This window comes from Molothrus ater, chromosome 2 (genome assembly GCF_012460135.2).
Source record: "Molothrus ater isolate BHLD 08-10-18 breed brown headed cowbird chromosome 2, BPBGC_Mater_1.1, whole genome shotgun sequence".
Lineage (NCBI taxonomy): Eukaryota > Metazoa > Chordata > Aves > Passeriformes > Icteridae > Molothrus > Molothrus ater.
In genome coordinates this window covers 52,440,594-52,452,733 of record NC_050479.2, presented here as the reverse complement: position 1 = coordinate 52,452,733, position 12,140 = coordinate 52,440,594, and the positions used below count along the sequence as shown (strand labels likewise).

At 39.0% G+C, this 12,140-nt stretch overlaps 1 protein-coding gene across 2 annotated transcripts in view; it reads right to left on the bottom strand.

Moving 5' to 3' along the window:
* KLHL1 (kelch like family member 1) overlaps nucleotides 1-2,696 on the bottom strand; it is a 218,527-nt gene extending 215,831 nt beyond the window's left edge. For both annotated transcript variants that reach the window (XM_054518600.1, XM_036387829.2), the window contains exon 1: nucleotides 2,187-2,696. In XM_054518600.1, the coding sequence (XP_054374575.1) occupies nucleotides 2,187-2,677 (491 nt within the window). In that variant the 5' untranslated portion in view covers nucleotides 2,678-2,696. The remainder of the gene's footprint in view (nucleotides 1-2,186) is intronic.
* Nucleotides 2,697-12,140: the final 9,444 nt, after the last annotated feature.

Here is a 12,140-nt window from a genome sequence, read left to right as displayed (position 1 = left end):
GAGACTAAATGAGAAAAAAAATTAATACAAAGAAACTAACAAACAAAAACCCCAAACAAGCATACAACCAACACTATTTTGGAGATTCAATGATACTAAGTAGGCACTAAAAATAAAAAACAAAAAGCAATTTTCACTTCTACATATATGTCAATAGCAGAAAAAACATTTATAAAAATACTTATGTCTGCAGAATGAGTGAGACATAACTTTCCAGGGCATTAGAAGACTGTTGGATCAAAGAACTTTCAAGCACAGAACTGTCATTTTTGCAGCACTTGACCACCTCTTGACATAACATACAAAGTTCATAGAGGGAAATGAAAGGTTCCTTAATAAGAAACAGAAAGTCAAGTCTTAGACCCTAAAACTATCTTAAACATTTTCATACCTCAAAAGGTGGCATTTTCATCAATAATGATATCACGTCTCCTGAAGCAGTTATTTTAAATCTGAACAAATTCAAGCATATTTCTTCAACAGGATTATGAGCTACTGATGACTAGATGTGTTGTTTCAGAAACAATGAATGAAGAACATGAAAATGGATTATGAAAATCGAGAGCAGTAATCAGATACATAGTGTCACACAGTACATACATTCTATCAAGTCAAATCTTATGTACAAATCAAGTGGTGCCACTCAGTAAATTTCTGTTAGTATGCAGATCTCTACAGAATCTCACATCAGTGACACACCTAAATGAAAAGTCCAAAGAATGAAATTATATTTGTAATAGTTTTTAACCTCTCCCATTCCCTCTTAAAAAACCTTGAAGATATAATTTTAGGGTTGGTGTATTACCTGTCTTTGTAGTGTATCTGATAACAATTTGAATTGAATCCTTCTTGTTGCTCAGAACAACTTCCAGTGTTCATAAAAACTTCAGTATTGCTTGTGCTTTAAAAATATACCCTAACTCACTTAGCAGTTATTTCACATGTTTAAAAGTATGTAGCTCCTATGAAATCAACTATGCTGACAAAACAATAAGAGATTCAAGGAGAGAATATATGCTTTAGAGCTCTCTGAAAAGGTGTAACATACTCAAAGTTACACACCCATATGTTTATCTACAGCTGTACTAATCCAAACATAAGCACAGTGCTATCCCTTCATGTCATAAAATATTTAATACTATATATTTAACTTTTAATATGAAAAAAAGAACAAGAACACAAATAATTTATTTTATTTCTTTTCATGTTTAGAAACTGAACAGTACATTTCTTTCCATAGGGGGAAAAAAAAAAAAACAAACAAAAACCAAGGGAAATGAAAATGAAGTAATGAAGTAATCTTAACTGTGGGGAGGCAGGAGCAAGCAGAGTTAAAGTAATGAGTCATTTTATGCTTAGGACTATCTGTATCAGAGTTTTTCTGAAAGGTCTCTGTCAGCTACTTTTCCTTCTTCAAAAGGTTTTAATTTCTGTTTCATCTGGGCATGAGGAGGGCAAGGGAATGGGAAGGAAAAGCAATTCAACATTAACGCATTTGTATGAAACACAAAAATCTGGATGTGTCTTTCTTGCTCTTACATTCTCTCATGTGTCACTCAGTTGATGACTCATAAAATTCTTAGAAGTCTTATTTTTCTCTGAGGTAGGCTGTAACACCACCGAGTTTCAAGAAAGTGGACGCTTTTACTTCCGAGCTTTCACCTGTCATCCCAGTACCCAGAACGACACCACCTCCCGCTAGCGTTTTAATAAACTTCTGAGAAAGTTGGGTAGCGACGATCCCCAGCGCGGAGCGCCGGCTTTGAGAGGAGCCTGTTCTCGGGCCAGCCCCATGGGCACGCCCAGGTGCGGGGGCGGAGGTGCGGACAGGGACAGGGACAGGGACAGGTCAGGGGCAGCCGCAGGCCAGGAGCAGGGGCACGGCCGGCGACAGGCCAAGGGCAGCATCCCTGGTCCGCGGCACCTTGACCGTGAGGCTGGTCGGTCTCTCCCGGGACCCTGGGCAGCCCTCCAGCCGCCCTTCCCTTCGCCTCCAAACCCTGCCAGTTCAAACTGTAGGAACCGTCCCGCGCCCAGACCCGCACCCTCCCGCACCAAGGCCAGCACACCGGCCCGGCTGCGCCCCCGCCCCGCCACTGCCCCGGGGCCGCACAGCCCCGCGATGGCCCCGCGGACCCGGCCGCGCCCGCCGCGCAGGTGGCGCCGGAGCGGCCGCGCTGCCCTACCTGTGCCCGCCTCCGTCACCTGTTGCCCGGCTGCCTCCATCGGCGCAGCCCCCCGGCGCCTCCTCCCGCTCCGGCGCCGCCAGGGGCTTCTCGGGCTCGCGGGCCACCTCCATCCCGCCGGGCACCGCCTCCTCCTCCTCCTCCTCCTCCAGGGACTCCACGTAGAAGACGGTGCGGGGCGGCGGCGGTCCCGGGCCGTGCCCCGTGGCCGGCCGGCCGCCGGCGGGCAGCAGCGTCCCGTTGGGCGGGCTGGCCGTGGTGGCCGCCGAGGAGGAGGCGGAGGAGGCGGATTTCTTCCAGAAGACGCCGTTGCCTCTTTCCTGGCTCTTCAGCAGGCGGCTCTGGCTCGGTCCCCAGTGCTCGAAGCTGCTGTCGGGCGGCAGGCAGCCTCCCCCCGCCGGGCCGCCCGCCGGCGAGGGGTGGCTGAACAGTTTCCAGCGGAGGCGCAGGATATGCTTCACGTCGAAGTCTTTCCTGCCGGAGCCGGACATGGTGCCGCGGCGGGCGGGGGACGGGCGCGGGCTGAGGCGGGACTCACGGCGGCCAGGCAGGGCCAGGCGGCGGCGGCGGCGGCGGCAGCGCGGGGCGGCCCCGCTCCTGCAGCGGCGGCGGCGGCGGCGGCTCCTCCGGGCAGCGCTGGGCTTGTAGGGCGAGGGGTGGCAGCCGCCGGGCGGAGAGAGATGCGCGCACACACCAGTGCGGAGAGAGAGGGAGGATGGATGGAGCGATGCACAGAGCCAAGAGGAGGTAGAGACACCCAGCAGGAAAGGGAGAAAGAGAGAGGGAGAGATGCCCAGAGCTGACGAGGACCGCACGGTGATCAGTGGAAAGGGGAGGAGAGAGAGGCAGAATTGAGAGACATCTCTCAGGGGAGACGGACACTTGCGAGGGAAGAGCGGGTGAGGGAGGCTGCTAGGACGCGCTAATCTGATTAACGAGGGAGCGAGCTAGAGCCCGGAGAGGAGCGGCGGCGGCAGCAGCCACAGCGGGAAGCAGGTGGCACCTCCTCAGTCTCTTAGAGCTCCGTGACCGAGTGCAGGCAGAGAGGAAAAAGTCACCTGGAAGCCTCTCTCCACCTCCCGCCTTCCCATCCCGTTTCTCTGGGGAGTCCCATGCCTGCCGTTATCTGGGATGGCAAAGCCTGAGAGCTGGCACTGGAAGAAATCGGGGCTCCTTTATATGCACTGTACGTAGGAGGGGAAAAAAAAATCCCGCCCGTGAGGCTGTCAAGGTCCTCAGTATACAATTTTCTGTCTATCTCGGCGCCTCTCACCAAGCCGCCCCCTCCCTTGCATGTGACGCAGATGTGCTCTGGGGCCGTCAGTGAGAAGAGACAGAGGGAAAAAGAGATGCTGCAAGCTTCGTCGTGCAAGTAAGTCGGCAGGTCACCAACTGCCCCTCACAGCCTCCTCCTCTCCCTCCAGTGCTGGTCTACTCACCTTGGTATTTTGGTTCTGAGACAGCTGTATATTACTGGGAGCAAAATAAAGTACAACAGCAAATGTATCAGCAGCAGTAAACACAAAAATGTGAATAATAGGACTTAATAATAAGTCCTATTATAAGGGATGTGAATGTGAATAATAGGACTTAAAAAATGTGAAATAAATTTTTTCACATGTGAAAAAATGTGAATAATAGGACTTAATAATAAGTCCTATAATAAGTCCTATAATAATAAGGACTTAATAATAAAATGTGAATAATAGGACTACTGACTTAATAGACTGCACGGAGACTGGATGAGGTTGCAGGTTAACAATGTATTCTGCAGGCTCCATTCATTAGCCTGTTGGCTCAGTGTTGCTGTACCAGTAAAAAATATTGGCTGTAGGGACAGTGTGTCAAACAGAAATAGCACGATGCATCTGCTTCTTACCTTTCATACCTGCTCTTAATGCAGTCTGACAGTGCTAAACCCAAGGGAGATTCCTTTCACAACATAAGAGATCTGCTTAGGAACATCTGCCCACTTGGGAGGGGTGTCACAGAGTACACTGCATCGGGGACATAATTACAGAATTAAAAGCTTTATGGTGAAATGTAGGAGAGGGATATGGCAGCAAAATTGCCTATTGTCACCTGGCTCATAAACCCCACGCATGAGAAGTTGGTGTCAATAAGATGATACACAGAATACCTGCAATTCACCTGTACCTTACTAAGTAACATTTTAGAAGAAGATTTATCCCTAGGAAAGTGATGAAACATTGTATTTTCAACCAGGAATCTTTGCATTGGTCATCTTTACCCATGCACTCATGAGCTCTCAAAAGTTTGTTGTTCTAACTCTGTGAAATCAAGAAATAAGGTTGAAGGAGTTATTTCCCTCAAGCTGGAATGTTTTAACTCCTAATTCATAAAGTATTATAGCTTGAAAATTCCTCCAGGGAAGCACAAAAATCAAACACAAATTAAAAATTTTATTACTGTTATATTTACTTGATGACTGAAGTATATTACTGTTTTGTTTAGTTTGTCAGTGGAGTAGTGCTTCTGGATAAAAACCAATATTAGGGTTTGTGTTTAACACTGATAAAGTCTTGGATTTAACAGTACCAGAATTCGGGGCACAAAGTCCTACTTTCAAAGGAAGAAAAATCACCACTGTGCATTTTAAATATTGATCTATGCCACAACAGCTGGACTGAAAACTCCCTGGTGCCTCAACTTTTTTCTCAGTATTCAGAGATAAAAAAGAGACAAAAACTATTCTAAATCAAACAGAAGACACAGTTCATTTTTATCCAGCAACTGATCTGAGTATGTGCTGCTTAGGAGAGCAGTGGAAGAAATGCCTAGAAATCTTCATCTAGAATAGGACAGATGAAACTTCAGATGAAACATCACTTATGATGAAATATATGAAATCATCTATAGTGAATACTGGCTACTTAGTGTCTAGTTACATGCTCTAAAAGATGGCTGTATTTTCATACAAAATAGTTTTAATCAAATAATATATAGATAGATAGAATGCTGTCTCTTCTGTGTTTAATACTTCTTAACTGATTAGGCCTATTCAGATATTCTGATTTGAGGAGAATTGCATCATTTCTTGCCATGTTATTAATCAGTAATTTTTAAATCTGCATTAATATTTAAATTGATAATTTGATGTGAACCATTGATAAATTAGATATTCTATCTTTACTTCACCTAAATAGATAAATATAAATGACAGTACATTCCAAAAAACTATATTTTCTAATTATACTTCAGAGGTCACTCAATGAATATATATTATAGTGCAACCCAAGAAAGTGATTTAGGCTTTTTATCACCTGTCCATGTAGTACAAGCTATCAAGCAATTATAAGGAAAAAAGGTAGAAAATGTTTTAGGTTATTTGTTATTCATATGTTTTTATTTCAGTTATGTCAGTAACTGAAATAAAGTCTTGGATTTTTTTAATAATTAAAATCTGGGCTCTTCAGTATATCATGTAAAGGCATTGACATACTTAACATTACTTGAACCCATGTATAGGCATTGACATACTTAACATTACTTGAACCTTTCATATTTTGGTACATAAATAATTTTTTGCAGTAAGAGATGCATTAATTTGGCATGTATGCCAGCTTTTTTTCCTGCATGAAGATGTATGAACACTTGAGTATCATAAAATGAAATCTGGAAAACTGTCTTGATTATCTTAGTTCATATCATGATCACAATTATTTTGTCAATTTACAGAAAAGAAGAGCTACCCCCCAAAAAAAGCTATATTGAAGAAGCAGTCATTGTCAGTATTTATAGTTAATTAATAAATTTCTGAGCATGAAGTAGAAGAATTAAACAGGTTGCTTTAGTTAGGTTTTCAGAGAATCTTATCTTCATATTTCCCAGTGAATGTTTTTGACATATGCCAGGGAGGCAAAGAACATATTCTGGATTATCACATGAGAGAAAAACAAAATACATTTGAGTTTCAGTTAAAACTTCTGTTACATAAAAAAATATTAACTTAACTCTGTAATTTGTCTAGGCTTGCTTCTCCATCGAGAAGAACAAAAAATAGTTTTCCTACTGGAGTTCTAGGGACCATACTCATAGGAATGACATTAAAATAATTAACTTACTAGTCAAATATGTCTTAGTCTACTGATATGAGATTGACATAGACATATGAATAGAACTATGAAATTACAATTATTTTTTAGGTTGTCAAAGGGAAAAATTTTGATGTCTTGCAGCCTTCCATCCATATCTTATGTGTTCCATGAAATATAGCCAAAATAATAATGATCACAGGTAAACTTTCCTGTCTGTTGGTTGCACACTGTGTATCACATTGTATTTTTGTTTATTAAACAGCATTTCTCAACCTCCACCCTTGATGTAGTTTCCCTGGATTATTCATTGCTGCTCAAATCTTGAATAACTTTACAGACTTTGCTTGAAAGTATTCAAGGCTCTTTTTTCTTTATCTATTAGTCAGGCAAGCAGATGAAAGTGGTTAATCTTTATGTTCCTGTTATGAGTCAGATTCCTGACACTTTCTCTTTGTGTTTTTGCCTTTCTAATGCTCTTCAAATGAAATAAATTCACATAGTCATGTCCCTAAGGAAGTCTCATGCTCATGTTTTATAGGAAAAATGCCTTGGGATATATATCCTTTTAATAAATCTTTCAAGTAGTAAAAAGCACTTCAAAAGAAAAAAAGCTTGAAGTAGGTGTCCAAATGAGTAAGATTTTAACCCTCTTTTTTCCTTCTTTCTATTGCAAAGGTTTGGAGTACTGTTTATTTTTAGGCACATGATTTATATCAAGCTATTTGCATGTTCTACCCCAGGGAGAACTGGTGGATTAGGACTGAAGTTGAGTTTTAGTTGGTTATTGATTGATAAAAACAAGCAACAGAGGAGCCACAATGCAAAGAAACCCCTTAGGGTTAAGAGTAGTCCTAGTTTATGTGAGTCTCTGCATAATATAAAGTCAAAAGATAGAGCAAGTGAGTCTGAGAGTGATGAGCTTATAAGTGTACTGGGGAATGGCAGTTACTAATAAGAGAAGGGATACACCTCTCAACAAACTATAAGGATAAGGTGTAATTTTGTTACTGAATTTTATCCTGTCACATAATTTAATCCAGAAGACGCTAAATTTTAATGAGAATAAGCACAACAACAGAACAAACAAACAGACAAACAAAAAAACCAACCCAAAAAACAAAAACAAAAAAAAACCAAGCAAAAATAAAAAAGAGAGCTCTGTGCTTTGGGTAAGGATGATACTAGAATGAATAGTTTTACACCAATTCTCACTTTAATGTGGGAGTTCTCACACGAATGAATGAACATGCACTTCAGCTATAAAGATGCTTATTTGGTGGGTGGTTAATTACACATTCAGAAGCTAGAGAGTGTTAAAAAGATGCTGTGAAACAGAACTATAGCATACTCAAGCTAAAGAAAGTGGAGAAAGAAATTGATGGGATGGGAGATCCATTGAGAGATCTGTCACCCTGTTCTTCTAAGTTCTTCTAAGTCTTCTGATGTTAACATTCTTGTAATGAACTTTGTCATGTGCTTTTCTCTAAATAATTATTGTTTTGCATTCTTTTCTGGAGGAGGAGAAATTTGATGGACTGTTGGTTTGTCCAGTGTCATTGGAGAGGTGGCACTGTCACCCTCCAATCCACTGTCACTTTTGAAAATCTGTAAATGTTGGAATCAGAAATTAAACATCCTTCTTTTTACTTTGGAGATTCCAGTGTCCCCATTGTTTTATTTCATATCCTATAGCAAGAGAGATCAAAACTCAGTGCAGAAAATGTCAGTGTGCTTAGTGATTTAAGCAAATAAGTAATGCTTTAGAATTATTATTTAAACTTTTGGTGTGTACAAAGCCTTTGAACAGTTTTTATGATATGTAGATATATTCTGAATCTATTTTGGTAAGTAAACTGAGAAACCCTGGGAATAGGTGGTAGTTGGGAGAAATTAAACTCTTACGTTTATAATGCATACACATAATACCATGGTATTCCTCTGAGTCAAGTTGTTGAGTTGATTTTCCTCCCATAATAGTATGCAAAGTCATATTTAAAATACTATAGATATGCCTACACTTATTTACTATCATTGTTTTCTAATGGCAAGAAAAGAATAACAAAACCAGACAAAAAGCAAACCAGAGCTGATTCATTTGTCAGTACTTCTGTATGTTTTTTTGTAGTGAGTTTTCAACTGAGATTGAATTTTTGAGAATGATTTTGCCTTCAATAAGTTAAACAGTTAAATTGTGTGTTTTCTCAAAATTAAAAGTGAGCTAGCACAGCACAGGCTAGGTTTCTGAATGTGTGGTGACATGACCACTGTACTTATTTCAGGTTTTTAAAATATTTCTTCACAGTTGTTTATGAGTGTCTCCCTAGTAATGCCAGATTAAAAAATGATATATGAATTGCCCCTAGTGGTGACTTGAACAAATACATTTTATTTGGCATTGCAGTAGCCTAGAAGAGCAGTTGCTTATCTTATATAAGCTTGAGGGACAGCAATTTCTTAATCCATTTCACCAGGATCACAAGCAATTGTATAAACACACCCTAAAGCAGTTTTTAAATGGTCAGAGAATTGCATTTAAGAAGTGCAAATGCTACAGGATTTGTTGTGGGTAGATTCACAAGTAAACTAAGGCTAGAGAAAATGAAATTATGACCATAATTATTTTCAAAAAGTAGTGAAGTTAAAGAATATTAAAGTTCTTAAATTCCTAAATCATTTCCCACAGTTCCTCTGGTTGTAGCAGCTATCTCTTGTGAAATACATATTTTTTACCCACAGTTCCCAAGTTGCCTATTAATCACCCTTATTTGAAGAAAATGTCCTGTCTTCTGTCCTAAGTTATAGTCAAGAGAAACAGCTGAACTCCATCTACTACAGATTTGGCAGAGCACACACCTCTCTGCTCCTATGCCACACTCCATCTAATATCCTTAGACCTTAGCATTTGGAGGCCAGTCATCCATACCTCTTGCTGATTTACAGAGACAATATTACTATATATTTTAAGTGCTAGAATATATTATAAAAATCACTATGTTGTTTTGTTTTGATCTAAAACTAACACTTCTAGTGGTGTTTTTATGAATGACATCAATCTCTGGTGATGCAAAGAAAATAGGCTGTTTTTTCTTTGCTAGATTCAATAATAGTTGCTGTCATTTTTCTACGATTCAGAATCTTCTTAGAACCAGTTTGCTTTCATGTTCTGTCCAAAAACTATGCAGTTTCCTGTTGATCTTTTATTCAATGTTTATTTTTAATCTGATTTGAATACTTTCAAATATATGTTGGCAAATCACAGGAACAGAGACACCAATGGTTTGCAACATAGTCTCTATAAAAAGGGAACTACGTATGTAGTATTAAATTAATTTGACTTAGTTAAATTAAACAGAGCCAATGTAACTGGCATAAGATGCTCAATACTGATAAGGCATCACAGTCAAAATTATTTTCGGTTGTACAAACCAGCATCTTTCAACCTCATTCAGAAGTTAGCATAATTCGGAATATACTCAGTAGGCGCTTTGAATACAGCTAGAATTTTGGAGGAAAAGAGCATTTAGCCATATGGAGGTAAATGGTGCCATGCCATTTGGCCTGGGTCCAGTGGCTGAACAGAGCAGAGAACAGGCACAGGGACATTTTGTTTACTGTTCTAGACATGACCTTACAATGGTTATAGTTCAGCTCACAGGTTCTTTTGAAGTAAAAAAAAAATATATATATTTTGGGGTAATTTTACCATTGAAAACCTTTTATGAGATATTTTTTAAGGATCCTCTGTGAACAGGTTGTTTTAAAAGAAACTTTGGAGGTTTTTTTAATAAGTCTGACATGATTTTCTTTGTTATTTTATTTTATAGGAAAATATATTATACACACACTAACAGGAGAAGCATTTCCCTATTTTCCCTATCTCTCATGGTATGTAAGACCCCTATCAGAGGTATATTCTTTCACTTAACTTATTATTTTGCATCAAACTTTTAGTACCTTATCCTTCCTCTATTTTCTAGTCTCAGTAGACAGATTCCCAGACTCTGAAAAATTGTGTATTTCCAGATTAGGAAGCTACTGTTTTTTTCTCCATTATATTAAACTTTCTAGCTGCAGTCGAGATATTTGTTGCTTATATCAAGTGCCTTGTTGTCACATGAATAAGAGTAGTTTAAAGTTTTATATTGCCTGAGAGATTTTTTCTGTTGTTTTCAAGGAATGGTGGATGTCTGGACAACTTCTGACTTCATGGTCTTTCTGGGAATCCCAACAAGAAAATACACATGTAGTTATGCTCTTGAGGATCTCTGACTGCCATTTTAATTTTAAAGTAACTTAAATGACAATGAAATCTTTATTTATAATGCATTTCATTCTTTCACATCTCCTATCACAATCAGATAATGCATTAAAAAGAAGTGAGCAAGAAGTTACTTTTTTTTCAGAAATATATTATTTCTTAAAAAGAATTCTTCAGCACTGAATATAAGGCAATAAAATAAACTCTTGTCACTTCTGTCCTTCCTTTTGAAAAGGAAAGATGGGGCTTTGTCTATGATTATGTGTACAAATGGTCTTTTGATTGTTTACATTCAGTGTCTGACCAAATTAAAAAAACAAATATTTGAGAATGGTTTTTTAATCTGCCTATTCACACTTTCATTTGAACTGAGTGTCCTAAAGTGTATACTGTTGGGGCTTTTTCCCTTGGAAAAAAATACTATTTCATTCAGATTAGAGTATTGTCATTGTTTGAACAACTTGATAGTTTTCCATCCAAATGTCATGACACTTACAGTAATAATTGTTAACATAACAATTTAATATCAAAAATTGCTTGAAAATTCCTGGCTTTAGGTTCATAGTACAAAAGCAGAAAGATTTGATTCTATGATTAAGGACATTCTAAATTTTTTTTTACATTAGTTTATATATAAAGTTTCACATAATTATAATTATTTCTGTTTGCAGAATTTTTTTCCTACTGCGTTTTCTCTGATTTTGCCTAACAAACTATGCCATATTTTTTAATCCCTTGCTCACAGATTTTTTTAAAGGTAGAATGTTGTGAGAACTTAAAGAATGCAGTTGCATTTCTCAAAACACTGTTAAAGAAGAAAGTTCCTGTAAGATAAGCCACCACATCAGGAACTTGAGATAAGCACAAGTGGCAAAACAGGAAGGCCTTAATTCCACGTCTAACAAAGGTGAAGACTTGCAAGTAGCACACCAGAGCATGCAGACTATGGAACTTGAGATAAGACTTATCCAAACAAAAAAAAATTTATATGGTCACAAACTGTGGGGAAGGATACACATGCCAACCCAGGTTGTGGGAGTGGCATTTCTGCCCTGTGGATACATGGGACCTGGTCTTCTGTGGGAGTCCCAGATTTCAGAAGTGTTTTTGTACAGAGAATGAATCTGGGACTCCCCCACAGAAGACCAGGGTGAAGAAGGACCAGCAGGATGCCACAAAAAACTATGTGGTGCAGATATCTTTCTACTTAATCTCTCTCTTACTCTCCTTTTCTCCCCTTCTCCTCAAATTTCTCCTCAAAGCTGAGTGAATTATAACTGACAGATATTTTTCTGATTTTTAAAAAAATGCTTTTAATGCAAAGTCAATATTTTTTTCCATTTTATTCCAGTAGGTTTTAGCAGTTCCATAAGATTACATATAAATTAAATTTAAATGTAAAACCCAGACACAACTTTGTTTGTAGCTGCAAGTGTGTAAATAAGGACTGAAATATTTTTTCATTATTTTGTTCTAATCTGAGCTTGGTGGTTTGATTGCTACAGCATATAACAAATAAGAAAGCATAATTAACAAAGAAGGTCACTAATTAGGATACTGCGATGATCAGAACATGTGTTACCTGTCCAGTAGAATTTACATGGGCAGTACAAAGCACTGCTACCTAGAAAACCTAAA